Source organism: Narcine bancroftii, chromosome 7 (genome assembly GCF_036971445.1).
Source record: "Narcine bancroftii isolate sNarBan1 chromosome 7, sNarBan1.hap1, whole genome shotgun sequence".
In the NCBI taxonomy this organism is placed as follows: domain Eukaryota; kingdom Metazoa; phylum Chordata; class Chondrichthyes; order Torpediniformes; family Narcinidae; genus Narcine; species Narcine bancroftii.
In genome coordinates, this window is record NC_091475.1 from 26,520,230 (window position 1) to 26,539,375 (window position 19,146).

Genomic DNA, 19,146 nt, shown 5'->3' on the forward strand with positions numbered 1-19,146 from the left:
ATCCTGTAGCATTACTTTCAAGAAGGAGTAGGCTTATTATTTCCAGTGCTCGGCCAACTCTTATCTATCAATCACTGAAAGTAAAACAAATTATAATTGTAGCTTTGCAAGTCTGCTGTGTCAAAATTGACAGTGAAGTTTTCTAATTTAAATAATGACCTAGTTCAAAAGTATCCAGACTCTATTGGAAATAACACCCATTCATGTTGGGTTGGGGGGGGGGGGGGGGTGGAGGAGGGCTTGCGACTGTGCAACAGTCACTTTCAAGAACATTGCTTAATATTGTCCCTGGGCCCAATACTCTATGCCTATGAAACTATCTCAGCAAGTAATAAATATCTTACAGAGGGAAGAAGGAGTTAAAAATGAGAAAAAAACAGTACCCACTTAAAATATATTTTGCAGCCATGATTGCATTCAGTAAATACAACTGTAATCAATTGGAACATAATGCAGAGCTCTGTGATATTAATAAGTTTAAAGTAATTACCTGGAAATGTTCTGCCTAAACACTAAAGGAATTGTGTTAGGCATTAGGCTATCCAAATATTGTCAACTAAGAATTCTGGGCTGCTGAATGTTAATGAGGTAGCAGACAGATTATTTAGAAACTTAATAGCTCTCATTGTACAACATAATTGAAAACAGACAGGGTGCCTGAAGGACAAGGCTGGAGATGTATTGATATATTTAACCAAGATAAATAAGCAGCTATTGTACTGAATGAAAAAGGCCAGGCACTTACCTGGGGGTTTAACCTTCACCTCCAGAACATTTGAAGATTTACTGGTTTTTCTCACCCACTGCTCCATTTGATTCTTATGCCATAATTCAGCAATGCATTGATATCTCCCCGCCTCCAAGTCACTGGCTTTAGAGACAGCTAGACGGACATTATTAGACAATGTCTTTATAATCATTGTTTTACTTTTAAAATTTGTTGCCTTATCTCCCCATGTAATAGACGTGTCACGTGCAAAAGTGATTATATCGTAGCTGTTGCTTGATCCGGCAGGCTGGAATTTCCACTTTACAGATACTGACACTCGGGAGGGATAGTTGGGTCTGATGAAACACTGGAGTTCAAACACGTTGTTGTAGATCACTGATGGTGTTCGTGTTATTGCAGTCGCACTGAAGCCAGTTTCTGTAAAGTCATCAGAAAAAGGTGTTTGTACCAACTTTCATAATATTAAAATCAAAATAGTCTTGGGTAAGAAATTCAACCATGGTCACCAGTGCTAGAATTGAAGTTAATGTGAAGGAGAACAGTACAGAATATTCTTCTGTGAATGTTTAGTTCTGGACACCAGAGATGCATTTCTCTTCTATCATTATCACAAAAGATATTTTGCCCTTTTACTTCCACATGTTCTCTTCCTGATGGCAGCCTTATTTTGGCACAATTGGTAAACTCTCGGCTTTTGACTCAAAGTTGTGAGGTCAAGACTTACATTTTAAACTAGCCAGAATATTTTTTGATCTAGTTCTAAGATAGGCCTAGTTACATTTTAAATGGCTAAGTCTCAAGCAGACTTTTCCTTTTTCAGGACCATTACCTTTGAACCACTGCAGACATTCTCACTACTATCCCTTCCCCACACACCACCCCACCACCACCCCCCCCCCCCCCCCACTCCATGCCCACCTTCCACCAGCAACCTCAAGGAGCATTCACACTTAATTATGAAACAACTGACAAACATAAATAAGGCCAAAGAAACATCAGGAGCTCCCAGTGAGTTCAGCTCAATGTAAAATGGAGACAAGTGTGATGGCCTCATTATGAGAGAATGGAAAGATGTCACATTCCAAAGCAAGGTGTGATCCACCAAGTACAGGAACTGATTCCAAATGAATGTTGGCTTGCCTCTTCACAACGCAGACATGGAGGAGACAATCTTACAATTGGAAACAGGCTGTGCACTTTTATTACTAACTTTTCTTGAATTACATTCTTCATGTTGAGAGTCTGCTATCACAATATATCCCCATGCTGAGTTAACAGAATTCATTACGGTTTCTTGGTTTATTCACAGACTTTCATTCCCACTTCATATGTAATAGTATAAGGAAGAGAGGGCAATTCATTATTCAGTGAAACACGAGAGTCTGCAGACGCTGTGATTGTAGTAAAAACAGAGATGCCAGAGGAACTCGGGGTCAGTCTCGCAGCGTCTGTAGGAGTTAAAGGTATATTACTGACGTTTTGACCTGAGCCATTACCAGTTAACATATTCTCATTGCACAATGCTAAAATAGTCTGTTCCCAAGTCAACAATCTAACGTAGAAAATGGAAGTATATTAAACATAATCACCTTGTAGATTACAGTGCTTCTTTTAGGTAGTCGGATATGAACGAGACTAAAACACAGAAATTTTCAGTTCTCAACTTTTTGGTGCAAGCACTTACCAAGAGGAGTGACCACTGCTATGGTGCGTGCAGATTGTTTTCCTATTTGCTGCCAATCTCTGGCGTCATTGGTGATCCATTCAGCCACCGTACAAATATACTCTCCATCATCTGATATTGCTGCACTCTGGAGTTGCAGCATAAAAGAACCAGGCAACCGTTTGACCAAACGGAGGTCTCCATTTGCACCACGCTTGTGATAGAATGTATCAATAACCTGGGACCCATCCTGGTCCAGGCTGATGATATCACGGGCTTGCCCCTGTTTATTTATTAACTGCCAGGTAACAGAGAGGTGACTGTAGTTCCTGATTGGTGAATGAACGTTGCAGGCAAACTGAAGCATGTCACCCTCCAAAACCTTGGTGGTGTTACTGGAAACAGTCACATTCAAACTACTTTCTGTAGAAAACAAAATACCATTAGTACAATTGGTAATTTTGTAGAAAGATAACAAAGAACATGGGTGACATGGTTGGCTTGCAGTTAGTGAAATGCCTTTTCAGCGCCAGCGATTGGGACTGGACCGGGGTTCGAATCCCACACTGTAAGAAGTTTGTACGTTCTCCCCATGCCTGCGTGGGTTTTCTCTGGGAGCTCTGGTTTCCTCCCACCATTCAAAATGTTATTGAGGGTGTAGGTTAATGGGGCATAAATTAGGTGGCATGGACCTGTGGGCCGAAATGGCTATTTACCGTGCTGAATGTCTAAATTTAAAAAAAAATAATGACATAAGAAACAGGACTAGGCTATCAACCACTACAAGCCTACTTTTCCATTAATTGAGATCATGGCTGACTTATCTCAGCAACGTTTTCTTGTTCTTGATGTAACGTTTCTATGATTGAATGGCCAGATGCCAATACTATGTGAAGAAATATTATTAATTTTCCAACATAACTGAACAATCAAAAATAATGCTTATATTTTTCAAAATCAAACCAGGTTGATTATAATGCCGTTGTTATCCTTTTATTTTTGTATTGATTCTGATCCAGGCAGAAGCTGCCTATATCTGGTACAGATTTAATGTTATTTCCCAAGTTCCTTGGTAGTATGTCCATTTCTCCACATTTTAATAAAAAAAGCTGTTTTAAAAATGCTAGCTTTTTAAAAATTGTCTGTTTTAGTTGTAATATGATATAATCTTACTGTAGATACCTTTGCTTTAAATTTCTAGCCTGAGCTACAGAGTTTGCACTTTTAATTTTTTTTTTGGAGACATGACATCATAGGTCGACCACGTTATTTTCAATACTTATCTGCATGATAACAAATTCTAGTGTTTGCCTGTGGCAATGCCATCCGAGATTATTTCCCATAAAAGATTAAGATTTATCTTATAGGAAGCAAAGTTGCTGATGGAAACTGACTTTTGCATTGACCATGAATAACAAGCTTTGAAAAGAATATATTAATGTTACAGATGGATGAACATTTTTGGTTGATCTTAACTTCCCAGAGGGACATTTCACTTTCAAGCAGAAAGATGACACGTGTTGTTATGAGCAGTGCTGTTATTTCCAAATTCTACTGTAACAGAGAGATTTTCAAAAATAATCAATGTTCCAAATGTCCCACAAAAAGGAAAGCTTAAGCAAGAGTATATGTGACCATAGTTGAGCTGTTCTGATATTGTTCTGAATTTAAAATGTACTTTTTCAAATATTTAAACTTCACTGCATATAACTTGGAAATTAAATCTCAAATCAGAAGTACCTACATTAAGACAGGTCAAACTTCTGGTGAAAAGGTTGGAGTCTTCAACTCCATTTGCTCTACTCAGCATCCTGCTTTAATGCTTTTCTCTTAATTGTTCCATCAAATGTTATTGAATCCCACACTCCCAATAAATGACACGAGCTAACATTATCTTCTTTAGCACAAATTATGTCATTTAAAAAATGCTCGCAGCAAACATCTTTTGTATCACAGCAAAAGTGGAGATATAAACTGTCCCAAATAATACTTCTTACTTCTGTGGCATCATTTGTGTCATTCCTCTTAAAAGAACATTTTGAGTCCAAAATATTTTTAGTAAAATATGGTGCAGGTCAAGAAGTTGATTCCTTGTAAGAAGTTACCAGAGGCATGAAAGGGTCATGTTTTAAATAGATCCCTGATATATTGATGAGTTTGTCACTAAACAACACTATGTTCACACTGCTCATAGCAACACAAGAACTTCAACTTCATTCTTTTCTTAAATTGATTAAATTTAAAATACGAAATTACAGTAGCTGCAGGGAAAACCAGTTTCTGGCAAAACTGGAGGCACTGTTGCATCAAATCAACTTCTTTGTCTTCCAAAAGGGAACACAAAGAATTCCGTAGGCATTTAGCAGTTAGTCCTAGCTACCAAAAGGTTGTATATTGCTAATACGGAAAGGGAGAATTAACATTATTAGACAGTTACTTACTGACAGGTTGGACGTTGATTGTAACTTTGTTAGATTTGTTAGTGTCTCTGGCAATGAAATCTCCCGTCACTGTTTTCTCATGCTCAGTGGCCCGGCAATGATATTTTCCGCTATCCTCCAGCTGAACGTGGTAGATTTTCAGCACATATGTTGTATCAGTTTCTTTCGCAAACCTGATATATCCCAAACGCTCTCTGACTTTGTAGTCAACATTGACTTTTTGTACAGCATTGTGGCCAATGTTGGCAATTTGTGTACCATTAGAAATCCACAATACAGAGAAATATCGGTCCTGTATATTTTGAGCTTCAATGACACATCTCATTTCCAGCCTGTCTCCAGCAGTGAGGACTTTCCTTTCATTCTCCAAGTGAACACTGAAGTTCTTATCTGTAATAGAAACATGGATATGTAGAAATATTTACTGTATGGGAAGGACCATTCACGACTGGGACTTAAATGTTTCACTTCACTTCCAGGCTCAAACATTTCTCCCCTTCTCTTCTACTAATTCTGACTGTTGTTGGCATGATGCGCATATTGTACACTGGGGGCTCCTTCATCTTAAATAAGCTCAGGGAGTGTCATCCCATCCCACGTTTAGCTGAAGAACCATTGGTACAAAATATTAATTTTGTTTTCTTGTCAAAGATGCAGGCTGATCTGGTGTGTTTCCGTCCTTTTGTGATTCTATTTCAAATCTTCAATATTTGCTTTGATTTCCCTTTTAGGAGACTACCTGATCCTGCCTACATCTGGAGGCCATACAAGCACATTAACCGGCTGCAACACTGAGACGGCAAGAGGATTAGGGAACTCTTCCCTTCAGCGTAATCACTGTTATACGTTACAAGCCCTTTGACCCATAATATTCATGCTGACCGCATTAATCCCTGATATCAGCATTCACTCCATAGTCTGCAAGGTCATGGCATTTCAAGCACTCACCCAGATGCTTTGCAAATGCTCTGGGAGTGCCTTCTCCCACCGTCTCTGTTTTTATCATTTACCTCAGTTGCTTAGTAGGATGTTCAAATTCCCTATTCCATGAATATGCAGAAGTCTTATGTTTAAATGAACTCAATTCTTGAGCCTCTACAATCCTCTGGGATTCCAAAGATTCATCATCAGCTCTCTGAAGAAATTTCTCATCTCCATCCTGAATAATCCATCCTGTATGGACGATCCTTGGTTGGAACTTACTCCTCAGCCATAGAAAACATTCTCACTGTACCCCCTTTGTCAGTCCCTGTACAAATTATGCAAGTTTCAATGAGATTGCCTCCAGTTATTTTATACACAAGAGAATATCATCCTGGACTACAAAATCTCTACTTGTCCAGCAAACTCAGCATTCCTGGAACTACTTTAATTTTTTTTACTGCACTCCATTTATGTGAAGGGTCTCCATTTTTAGTTTAAGTGACCAAACCTATAAAAAGAACTCCAGAAGAAATCTTACTAAGGCGTTTTATGATTGCAGTTAGACATCTTTACTTTTGTACTCAATTCCTCTCATAATGAAGGTCAATGTGCTGCTTGTTGAACCATTGCTTTTCAATGACTTATAAACCTGGACACTTGGGTCTGCTTGAACATCAACATTTCCCAATCTGTCATCATTTAAAACATACTCTGCATTATGCATCAAGTGGATAACTTTGTCTTTTTCATGTTATATTGCATTTGCCATTTTCTTGTTCGCTACGTTTGAACCCTTAACATTCTCTTCCCTACTCCTAACCCAGTGACGTGTCGTGGCATCAGTAAACATGGAAACAAGGTAGTTGCTCTCCTCAGCCAAGTCAATGACATAGATCACGAAAAGCTGGGGTCACAATCAATGACCACTCTTCTCCCACTCTTCATTCCGCCTGATAATTGATGAAAGATTTATTTATTCCCTCTCTATACTTTCAGTTTGATAACTGATTCTCAATACATGTCAGTAAACAGCCCCAACCCCTCCCTACATGTTACCTCACTGAAAAACCTCCTCATTAAAAGCAGTCTAAAAAATCTAAATGCAACACTTTACTGGTGCCTCAACTTAACAGCAATGGTTGACATAGCCTCCCTTTCAGAAACAACTAGCATTCTTGTCTGTGGACCATGATTCTTTTAGCGCCACTTCTTATATAATTGTGAGTCAACAGGGAATTATAACAGTCCTTGCCTGTTTGGACCATGGCAATATTGACTTAGAGGTATCCTTTTGAAGAGGAATCAGAATAAAATAATGCCTTACCAGAAGCTTTTACATTCACAGTTGTTCTGTCAGTCCGTTTGGTCGCTATGGTGTACCAGGATTTATCAGGATCTTGGATCCACTCTCTTGCCTCACAGTAAAAATCCCCCTGGTCAAACACTTGAAGTTTGTAGATGGTGAGTTTAAAGGAAGTGCCTCCAGTCTTGTCCAGTCGTACATCACCTGATCCATGTCTCTGCTTATATGATTCTCCAGGGCGTAGAATGAAATCCCGCGTTACAGAGATGACCTTGAGACTTTGATCTCCCTTTTGTAGGTACCACGTGACGGCCACATGTGTGTGGTATGGTGTTTGTTTGGTTACTTCACAGACCATTTCCAACGAATCACCTTCTACTCTATTCAGGGTCTGGGGTACAGATGTTGCACTGAGTGTATCTGGAATAACTGGAAGAGAATTGAACAGAAATGATCAATAGAACAGAACTCAAAAATTGTTTCATCAAATGCATTATTCAAGAGTGATTGACAGTTCCACTTTGAGCAGTTCAAAGGCAAAGCTAGTCGAGTTATTACCGTACAGCACCAGAGACCTGGGTTCAATCCTGATCTTGGATGCTGTCTGCATGGAGTTTGCAGGCTCTCCCTGTGACCGCATGGATTTACTCCAGATATTCCTATTTCCTCCCATATCCCAAAAACATCCAGGTTGGTGGGTTAATTGGCCACTGTAAATAGTCCCTGGTGTTGGGTGACTGGTAGAATCTGGGAGGAGTTGACGAGAATGTTGGGAGAATGAAACAATGAGGATCAATGAAGGATTGATCTAAAAGGGTGGTCGATGGTTGGTGTTGCCTTGGTGCACGAAAGAACCTGTATCTCTAGGTCTTAATCATTTGAGTAACAGTTTAAAATGCATTACAGTCTTGGAATGTCAGATATGATTCTCTCAGTAGACTTGAAGAATTGCCCATCTTGTGTAGCTCTTACACGTGTTGAATTTTGAACACTCGGGGAGCTGGTTAGAGGACATATTGATCTTACTATGGAGACAGACGTCCTTCACTTGATGCAATCCTTTGGGATTAAAGAACCATGCAGCAAGGATATGAAAGCAAACAAGAAAAAATGAAAACAAGATGACATTTTTATTAGAGGAGAGCCAACACCCAGAGCTGTTCCAGCAGCAGCGCTTGGCTGTTTGCATTTAAAAAAAATTGAAGGATTTCAGCATGAACATTGACCTATTAAGCAGATGTATTAACACCATCTTTAAAATTGGGAAGAATTTCAGATCAATGTATTCAGAATTCATGCACAAAGTAGTTGAATAAACTTGGCAGGGCATTTGGTGAACATGACAAATCTCCACTTTGACAGTCTACTGATGGAGTTGGAGAAAATTGATCACTCGGTGCTGTGCTGAGGTTCAGCATCATCGAGGATTCAAAGAATATATTTTTCTTTATGCACTAAGTGATTGCCTGTCACAGCTTCCTTCATTTAACATTCTCTCACATCTTGTAATGCATTCTAACCCTTTGAAGCTCATCCTCAACATCCAAATATCTAACTACATCCTTTATTTTGCTACCCACTGATAGTTAAGTTAGATAGAATGTCAAAGAATGCTGCTATTTCACATTTATGAATTATTATTGCAGGAGAAATTGTGCACATATGTCTAACAGGAATTTGTCACAGATGGGCATCTCACAGGCATCAAGCATTGATCCAGATATACAGAGTCCACATCTACCCTTGGAATCGTAGCTCACAATTAAAAACTGCAGCCTCAGAGCAAAAACAAGTTTCTACTGATCAGTTATTATATTGGAGGTGCAAATTATAGATAGACACAGTGCAGCAAACTTATGAAATATATGAACAAGTGAAAGCTAAAATCTGGTAAAGTAAACTTTTAATTTGTTTCATCAGAATTAAAACAAAGAGAGATTAAAAAGGGAAAATAATCTTTAGGCTCTTTCAAAAGCTAGGGAAATTATTTAAGGTTATTCACAATATTACGAGCTCCCATTTTAGTAAAATGGGATTATCACTGTAAGGGATAGTATAGACAGAAGGGACTGAACGGTCACCGTTAACATTTAATATTTCACAGAAGCACAACACAAGTCACAGCCCAGTGATAATTCGATACATTGGAAGAACTGAGGGAAGGTTTGTCACAGTCTGTTCTAGAATTTGATACATTTGCAAAGACACTGATTTAGTAAAGGGAGAACCATTCTGGCTGCTGAAGAGAAAGCTGCTCTTGTGGCCAGCCATTTTTGTGATTCAGAGCAAAGCATGCTTTGTGAATGACAGGCCTTTTCAGTGGCTTGACCTGTACCAGGAGGGTTTTTTTTGGAAGCAAATTGCTTCATTTTGACAGTGAAGATCATTTGGAGACACTGCTTCATTTTAAGTGTGAAGTGACTTGGAGAGATCAGTGCCAGGGTCTTGGAAGCCTTGTGGAGGCTGCCCAGTTCGTGTCTTGCCTACAAAAGGACCAGGAATGTTGTGACCACAACTCATGTGGATGGACATTTATTTCTTCAAAGGCAAAGCAAGAAGAATTTGAGTCTGTAGCAGCCACAACTCCAGTCTTCCCATCAGTTCAACATTAATTCTGGGCATCAAATTTGAAAGGCCTCCACTTCAACACTGAATTGGCATAACTGGGGATAGATTTAGTGTTAAGGATAGTTTAAAACTTAAGACTATAGTTTAAAAGTTAGAAATAAAATTATTGTTTTAAAATTAAACAATGTCTATTGCTGCTCATCATGCCTGGTTTGTAACAAGAAAGACGAGATAAACAAGGAGATATCATTGAGTGAACATCAAGAAAATATAAATGTCAAACAGGATAATCTCAAAGAGGCTCTACCAAGAGAAGAAGAAAGCTTGAAGATCATCAGATACATCTGAACTACTGCTCAACATTCTCAGGACAGTAGCATGGAAATGAAGCCAAAGGTCATGAACAATGCACCTTCTGAAAAGGCTTCACAGAGAGTAACATCAGCATAACTTCTACATCTTTGACCTAATGTTCTTTTGCGTTAAGGCCAGATACTGTCTAAAACCAGGGATATGCAGTAATAGTAAGAGCAATGAATTCTGAATTATTCTCAGCAGGATCCTCATTGGTTTGTAGGATCATGAAGTGTATGCCTCATGATCCAAAGAACAATAACCCTGATAAGACCCTGTAGGTGCAGGGTCTTATCAGGGTTATTGTTCTTTGGATCATGAGGCATATACCTGTTAAGTTATTGGTTCTGGTGCAAAAGCAAAAGATGCATTGTTAAGGAAAGTTCCCTCAGGCTGAGATCTCCAGGACATTCCCCCCAAATCCATCACATGAAAAGGTTACAACTAGATTGCAGACAATTACAGAGCCCGTCATATGCTCCCTCAGACCTCAATAATTCCAAGGAAAAGACCACCTTCTTCCCACAAGGTCACATAACCTTATGGGGAGGCCAATATCTTCTTCTGGTTCTTCTTCTGGTTCCATCGAGATATTTAAGTGAATGTTGGAAAAATGGGATGCTGAAAAGTTGGGAAAGTGAAAAGTCATTCTAAACTTTTCAGTGTCCTATTTCAGTTAGTTTATTCTAAACAAGACATGCCTCCCTCCGCAATTGCTGCAATGGTGGGAGGGGACTCTTATTACTTATCCTGACCTCTGAACTTTTCTATGAAATAACCAATATCTCGTCAATGCGAGCACATATGAGCCACACAGTATAAAATGTACTCACCCATTTCTGATTTAGTTTAATGTTGGTTTCCTATATTTATCTAACTTTTTTCAATAACTAAAAAACACTGTCCAATGCACATAAAACAAGGCAAACTAACTGGTATCACTTCCAAAGTTAGCTCTTCAAAACATTTCAAGAAAGATCTACCATCAGAAACTTCTTTTGTTGCATTTCCGAGCAGAAAACAGGATGCAACTGTAGGACGTTTGTAGTAGCTTAAATGACAGGGATCCTGTTGTCATTCCCCAAGCTTTTGTCAAGTTGATTTAGACCACCTGATAAAAGAATTGCTAAACAATCTGGTAACAGGTTTCCACAAAATCTTGGCTTAAGATGTAAACGCCTGATTTAACATAAAGTAACACTTGGATGTTTTTGTGGTTATAGTTGTAGCAATGCTTTGGTTGGAAAAACATTGTTTAAAAGAGTGAGAATACATACTCTTGTACAGCCACACTGAGACTGCTATGTTCCATTTCAGTCTCCTCAGTTGAGAAAGGACACATGGCTTTGGATGAAATGCAGAGAAGGTTCAACAGGTTGATTCCAGAAATGAAGGATAAAAAAACACTAAAGGAATAGGTAAGATAGATTGTTTCGACTGGTAAGTGAGATGAAAACAAGGGGGCATAGCCTTGAAACTCAAGGGATAACAGGGTTAATGTGCAACTTCTTCTCTGAGATAGAGTGGTGAAGGTGTGAAATTCTCTGCACAAGGAATGTATTTAAGGGACAGATTTATAAGATTTTTGACAAATAGGAGAATTAAGGGATACGGAGCTGAGTCCATGGCCAGATCAGCCACACTCTTATTGAATGGCAGAGCAGGCCTGATGGGCTACATTGCTAACTCCTGCTCCTACATGATTCACAGTAAGTGATGTACAGAAAGTAATTTAGATGGCAAATGGGATGCTGGCCTTTAATGTAAAGGCAGTGGAGTATAAAAGCCCTGGTGCAACTATGCAGTATGCTGGCAATGAACAGTGGTCTTCTTTAAAGAGGTCTAAACTTGCCTAAGAAATAATTGAGAGAAGATTCTGGCATGTGAAGGTTGAAATCTGAAGAAAAGTTGGGTAGGTTGGATGGATCTAGTTGGAAAATTGGCATAAATGCCTTAACCTTTCTTCACCTCCTTATTACAAAAAATGATTGGAAATAAAGATAGAAAGAATTTAATTTGAAATTGTTGTTCAAAAACAAAGAGAATAATTAAAATAAACAAGTTTTGAAACTTATTATCCTATCCTGCTTTTGAATTTATTAATACTTCATCTGCTTTTTCCTGTAAAATAGGTCCAATTCACTCGATAAAAATATTTGACCTCACATTGAACATTTTCAGGCAGTGGACAGTATCAAAGTTTAATTTCTGGATTGTAATTGCAAATATGTGAAATAGATTTCCTTAAATGAAGAGCAGAGTGATAGTTTGGTGAAGATGTAGCTGGAAGAAAGAAGTAGTAGTGCCAGATAAATTATAAACTAGAATGTATTTTAAAATCCACGATGAGATGCTGGTTAGACCAAAACCCCAGGCTACTATTGTGTCTGCAGTATTGGCAAAGATTTTAATAATAATTTCAAGTAAATAATTGTCATAGCTGCCGCCACAGCAGCGCTTCTGCTGGTACAGTCCCGTGAGAGCAGAGGCACAGCGCTGCTCCAAAGGGATCAATACCCATTCCCAGTGGCTCTGTACAAATTTCAAACGGACTGTTAAAGGAGCCGGCAGGGTTTCTAAGTTAATTCCTGCAACTGCGGAGGTCTGTGCTCAAGATGGCAGGACCTGTACTTGGCAGTGGCCATGGGGGGGGTTTACAGATTCCCAGGGAGGAGCAGACTGGTGCAAGATACCAGAAATGGGGAGAACACACCCCTGATTGAGAAAGAGAAGCAGAGGAGATTACCTTACAGGACGATGACCACATCAGCAAACTAACAAGGGGTTCAGCAGCTGAAGGTCACTCAGGCTCTGGGTGGCATTTGGTCAGGGACCCACACGGGAGGCTTGGGTCTGGAGCTTGGGTTGCTGATTGATCGAACACGAGTCTGTGTGGCTGCAGAGGCGAATCCACCAATGCTTGGACTCTCTGAAGGGACTCTCTTTTCCTTCTCTTTCTCTGATTTTAGGGGTGCTGATTTTAGGGGTCTCGTGTTTGCCTTATGGCAAGCAAAAGTTAAATTACATCATGTATATTTTTTTTAAGTATTATTACATGACAATAAAAGGAAACTTGAACCTTGCAAGAACCAAAAAAGAAATCAGTCAACATTTCTACATTTTAAAATAAAGAAATGATTACGGGGTTGTTTTGATTGGCAACATTCTAAAGGGAAGCAGCGATAAATTATAGCTTCTGCATCAGTGAATGAGTGCACATGATTGAGACAAGATAAGATATATTTCACAGGAGTGGCACTCAGTAGTGAATTAGACAACAAATCTGGCACTATCTGAAATAAAATGTTCACCCAGACGAAGGACGAGCGGAGAGGGAAGTGGCTCACAATATCCTGCAGGTGCCCCTCCAAAGTTATCCATATTCAAATCATCTTGACTTGGAAATACATCACCACTCTTTTTATTCCCACAAGGACTATAATCCAGAATGTCATATCCATCAGGAATGACAGAGTTTTGAACCTTGCCAAGAACAACCTGCACCTAAATCCTGTGTATGGGTAAGCACTCCACTGTGAATATGCAGGGGCCAGTTATTGCATCTGGTGTCACCATTGTGGTCTCGTCTATATTGGAGAGACTGGACAAAAACTGGGAGGTTGCTTTGTTGTGCACTTTGGCTGTGTCCACCACAATAGCAGGGATCTCCCAGTGACAACCCATTTCAATTCCCCGCTCTATTCCCATGCCAACATGTCTGTCTGTGATCTCATATATTGCAAGACTGAGACCACCAGAAAATTGGTAAAACAACACGTCATCTTCTATCTGGGCACCCTCCAAATGGATGGTATTAACAACAACTTCAGCGGATTCAGTTAGAAACCACCCATCACCCCCACCCCCATCTATCCTTTCCTCTATCTCTGCCTTTTGCCTTTCCTCTCTATATCCTTTCCTCCAGCTCTGCAATGACAGAGCCACCCACTCCCTGAATCAATTCTCATATTTCCTTTCCTGTCCCCATGTCCATATTCAGTTATGACCTGTCTATGGCCCTTATGCGAAACCAAGGCTACCCATAAATTGAAGGAGAAACACCTAATATTCTGTCTGGGCACTCTCCAAAATGGATGATGTTAACATTGACTTCCCTGGTTTCTGCTAGACCACTCTCTGTCCTCCTTCTCTTTGCTATCTTTCTCCCTCCTTTCCTCCAGCTCTCCTTCACTCTCCACTCACAGAACCACCCCCCCCACCCCATTTGCTGCTGTGCTCTCCCTCCCTTATCCACCTATTACTTCCTATCTGTGAACCTGTGCTCCTCCCCCACCATTTTTTTCAGGCATCTTCCTTCATGAAAGGTTCAGGCCCAAAATGTTGGTTATGTATCTCTTCTTTCTTCTTTGACTTGGCTTCACGGACGAAGATTTACGGAGGGGTATGTCCACGTCTGCTGCAGGCTCGTTGGTGACTGACCAGTCCGATGCGGGACAGGCAGGCACGGTTGCAGCGGTTGCAAGGGAAAATTGGTTGGTTGGGGTTGGGTGTTGGGTTTTTCCTCCTTTGTCTTTTGTCAGTGAGGTGGGCTCTGCGGACTTCTTCAAAGGAGGTTGCTGCCCCCCGAACTGTGAGGTGCCAAGATGCACGGTTGGAGGCGATATCAGCCCACTGGCAGTGGTCAATGTGGCAGGCACCAAGAAATTTCTTTAAACAGTCCTTGTACCTCTTCTTTGGTGCACCTCTGTCTCGGTGGCCAGTGGAGAGCTCGCCATATAACACGATCTTGGGAAGGCAATGTATCTATATCTTTGCTTAAAGCATAAGGCAACAGGTTTAAGAATTGTAATCAAAATATGTTAAATACTTGTGGAAATATTTCTCTACAGTAGAATTTTTTCTGTTTATACGTATTGAGTGGCTCAGGAGCGAAATGTTGGTTCTATCCCTTTGCTTCCTATGGATGTTGCGTGACCTGCTGAGTTTCTCCAGCACTTATGTGTATTGCACTACAATCACAGCATTTGCAGACTTTCCTGTGTGACTAATAGAAGAGTGTCAGTTGCCTGTTTTTCACTTTGTTCCAAACAATGGGAAGTGAAATCTGGGAAGAAGTAAATTAGCCAGCACCATCCTGTTAAGAGTTTGCACCAGAAGGATTTGCAATGGGATTTATACATCTCTGAAAATGCAATGCTTGTGGAGACCTGGTACAAAATGAGGACCAGAAACCCACAACCTTCTGCTTTAAAAATTAAAAACTGGTGAGGCAAAAAAATGACAAAAAAAAAATGGTGCTGCAAGAATTACTATTGGAGATCAAAACGTTGCAAGAGATATCCAAGCTTTGTACATTCACACGATAGGGTCTAATGCAATGAATCGAGACCTAACAAATTAGAACAGCTTGGTATTGCCTGGTGTGAAGTTTATCATAAGGACAGAGATGGCACAGCACCCAAATGTGCAAGTAGCGCAACATTACACACACACAAACTGTGGCTTCAGACTTCATTGCTGGGAGGAACACAAGAAGGCCCTAATTCATAGAGAGACAACATAAAAATAAGGAATAAATCAACCCACATCTTGTTGTTTGGGATATATACAAATGATTTGGATGAAATAGCAAAAGTGGTCATGTTAGTAAGTTTGCAGATGATACAAAGATTAGCAGAGTTGTTGATAGTATAGAGGGCTATCAGAGAATAAAGATCAGTTCCAGGTAATACCAGAGAGAAGACAGATGGGTTTTAATCCTAACAAGTGTGATGTGCTGGTGATCAAACGTAAGAGGAAAGTATACAGTTAATGGCAGGTCTCTTAAAAGCATCTTAAAAGCATTGATATGCAGAAGGATCTGGGAGTTTAGGTACGTAGCTCATTGAGAGTGGCCTTGCAGGTAGATAGGGTGGTAAAGAAGATGTATGGTATGCTTATCTTCATTGAGTACAAAAGTAAAGAAGCCACATGACAGCTATAGAAAACTCTGGTTAGGCCACACTTGGAATATTGCATTCAATAATGATTGACCCATTACAGCAAGGATGTGGAGGCTTAGGAAAGGGTACAAAGTGGTTTACCTGGATGTTGGCTGGCTTAGAGGGTACAAGATTTGGTGACAGATAGGACAGACTTGGGTTGTTATCTCTGGAGTGTGGGAGGCTGAGGGGGCAACCTGGAGCAGGTTTATAAAATCATGAGGGGCAGTGATAGGGTGGACAGTTTTCCCCCAAGTAAAAGTATCACACACTGGAGGAGATGTGTTTAAGATGATGAGGGGGAGGAAGTTTAATGGCAATGTGCAGGGCAAATATTTTACATAGAGAATGGTAGATGCCTGGAACCAGCTGCCGGAGTAGAGATGGAAGCAGATACAATAGAAAAGTTCCAGGAGCTTCTATATAGACACAAGGGGATGGAGGGATATCTGTCAAGTGCAAGCAACAGTTTTAGTTTGGATATTAACTGCCGTAATCAAAAACAAGTCAAACAAATGGAGAAAAACAAATCCTCCGATGTTTCGTGCTCCAATACATTAATATAAAATTATGAGAGGCATATCTAGGGTAGTCTTTCTCTCTCCCCCCCCCACCCAATGTTAAAACATCAAACACCAGAAGGCATGAATACAAGGTGAAAAGGATTGAAGGAGATGTTTACAGCCTTTTTACATAAAAGGCAAATTATTCTGCTTAAGAAAACCAGAAAAACCTGAAGTTGTTGGAAATCTGAAATAAAAGCAGAAACTGCTGGAAACCTTGCGAATTTTTATTGATATTCATATCATGAATATATCACTTAGGCACGTAGAATAAATTGTGCTTTGGTTCTACAATTATACCGTGTATTGCAAAGACTGATGATGAATTAGCTGCCACATTTTTGAGGTGAGATGTTGCTGTGACACCTTCACAACACTAAAGCACCATGGGAATGGATTCTGCAGTTCAATGTGTAATGTTTTCAGGAAGGTAGTATCACTAAACAAATGATTTTAACACCAAGATCACCAGTGGAACTTTTAACATCCTTCGACTTCATTTTTTTCTCCAGGAGAAAAGAACTTTTATTCTGGCAAGGACCAAAAGTTACATAACTTATTTTTTACATAGCTAAAAAATGCACACACTTATTTGAATGTACCATCTGGTGGGAAAAACTGTTATTAAATCAACCTGCAAAAAACTGTAGATTATTTGCACTGTTGATTGTAATCATCTCAAGTTCCACTGAAGATCAAATCTCAGCTTTTAAATTAATCAAACTGCACTTTGTATAATGGTCCAAAGACCAAGTATTTGGCTGAGGTTTGCATTATTACTCCAATGTTTGGGCGGCACAGTTAGCGTAACGTTATTAACACTGCCAGTAACTGGGATTTGAATCCGGCACTGTTTGTAGGTTTGTACATTCTCCTTGTGTCTGTGTGGGCTTCCTCCATTTTCCTCCTATCCTTCAAAACATATCGAGGTCATAGGTTAATGTGGTGTTTGGGCAGCAGAGGCTTTTCGGCCAGAAGGGCCTGTTACTTCATGCGCTACATGTCTAACTAAATTAAAATTATTTCTGAAAGAAGATCAGCTTTAGAATTCAATATATTGTGTCTTTACAAATTCCATCCGCATAATAAGTAATCCTAAAACACATTTTTTTTATAAAGTGCAGACACGACTGACAAGTATTAATATGAGCATTCTTAAGAACATTACAGGAGGTGAATGTGGCTGTTCTGCAATTCAATAAGATCTTTACTGATTTTCTCCTTCAACATTTTCCTGACCTATTCCCACAGCCTTTCCAATAAATTGAAATTAGAATAATGCCAACTTTGTGTTAAAGCACCGTTTGTTATGGAGTGTATTCCCAACAACCCCCTCCCCCACCCCCAACCACCACATAAGTTCTTACACCTGTGTCAAACTGCATAGAAAAAGAATGAATAAACTTGGTGTTAGAGGCCCAAAAGCAGGTTTTCAGCCCATCGAATGCCACATGATCAACATTAGCACGGTTATAAAGAAATATGTCACATCAGAAACATTAACATGGTTCTAAAATGGTCAGGGGAACAATCATGTAGGTCTCACAGAATTATTTTAAACTACACTTACATTATCCTGACTCCACTGGCTGAGTTCCGCCAGCATGTTGGTATGTTTTTACTACAATCACAGCATCTGCAGACTTTTGTGTTTCACTCGTGGTAAATCTTTATTCATGCCATCAAAATTTTATTTAACAAAAATCTCCATTAGTTTTTCATTATCTCAAATCTCTCCACATTACCAGAGACAGATACTGCAGTGGTGCACTGGTAAAGCCATGTGGTCTGGGTCTATGGATTTAACGCCCTTTCTTTAGTCCTAGACTCTACGTTGTTACTGGTGAAACACAAAACATGGTTGGCCTTTCTTTTGCTTTCTCCAACTTCCTTGCATTTGTGTCCCTGTCCATCATACCGTACTATCTTTTTGTTTCTGTTTTGACTCCCGTCCATTTTCCCCCTCACAATATGTATCACCTTGCAATGAGGCACTTTACATTTTATCCTCCACCTTCCAGATCGATCTAATAATCTGCTATTATCTACCAGAAATTGATTTCCCATGATTCTCCTTGCTATTGCCAAAGCCCACATTTATATCAAAATTCAAGAGAGTACTTGATAGATTATGTGGACTGTGATGTAACAGAACAAATAACAAAATTTCATCTCAGGTTTATATTGGACCTTCAAACTGATCAATACTAAATGTTTCTCTACTCTTTATATTTTGGCAGATAGCCAGTTTGCATTCCATTATGAGAAAACAAGTTTTTAAATATTTGAATGGTTCTTTTATATCAATAGTCAAATTAAAGAGCTGACCCCACTGGCTATTTTTTAAAATAAATACCATCACTTTACCAATTGGAGGCACGTGCATTTAGACTAGAGTAGTACGTTTGAAATACTCCTGTCTTCATAGGAATAAACTAACCGTTCATAGAACCTTGAACATAGAGAACAGCCACTTCTACTTCAGTAAAATATTGTTGAAGCAGTGTTTTCAGATGGTTCTTCATTATCCTCTTTTGTCCACTACATTTCTAGAGAATTCATACAGCTCAGGTGTCTTTTCTCTTGTAAAATTCCATTTGAGAATGAGTTACTTCATAATAAACCAAGACCTTTATTAAAAGTGCCATGATAGCATCT

General features: G+C 39.5%; 1 protein-coding gene across 3 annotated transcripts in view; it reads right to left on the reverse strand.

The window, feature by feature from the left end:
* The window catches only part of igsf3 (immunoglobulin superfamily, member 3), a 132,883-nt gene that overhangs the window by 40,234 nt on the left and 73,503 nt on the right, over nt 1-19,146 (reverse strand). For 2 of the 3 annotated variants that reach the window (XM_069889218.1, XM_069889219.1), the window contains exons 3-6: nt 7,083-7,490; nt 4,835-5,224; nt 2,415-2,816; nt 746-1,147 (exon numbers count right to left, since the gene is read on the reverse strand). In XM_069889218.1, the coding sequence (XP_069745319.1) occupies nt 746-1,147; nt 2,415-2,816; nt 4,835-5,224; nt 7,083-7,490 (1,602 nt within the window). The remainder of the gene's footprint in view (nt 1-745; nt 1,148-2,414; nt 2,817-4,834; nt 5,225-7,082; nt 7,491-19,146) is intronic. The other variant, XM_069889221.1, reaches the window with a different exon arrangement.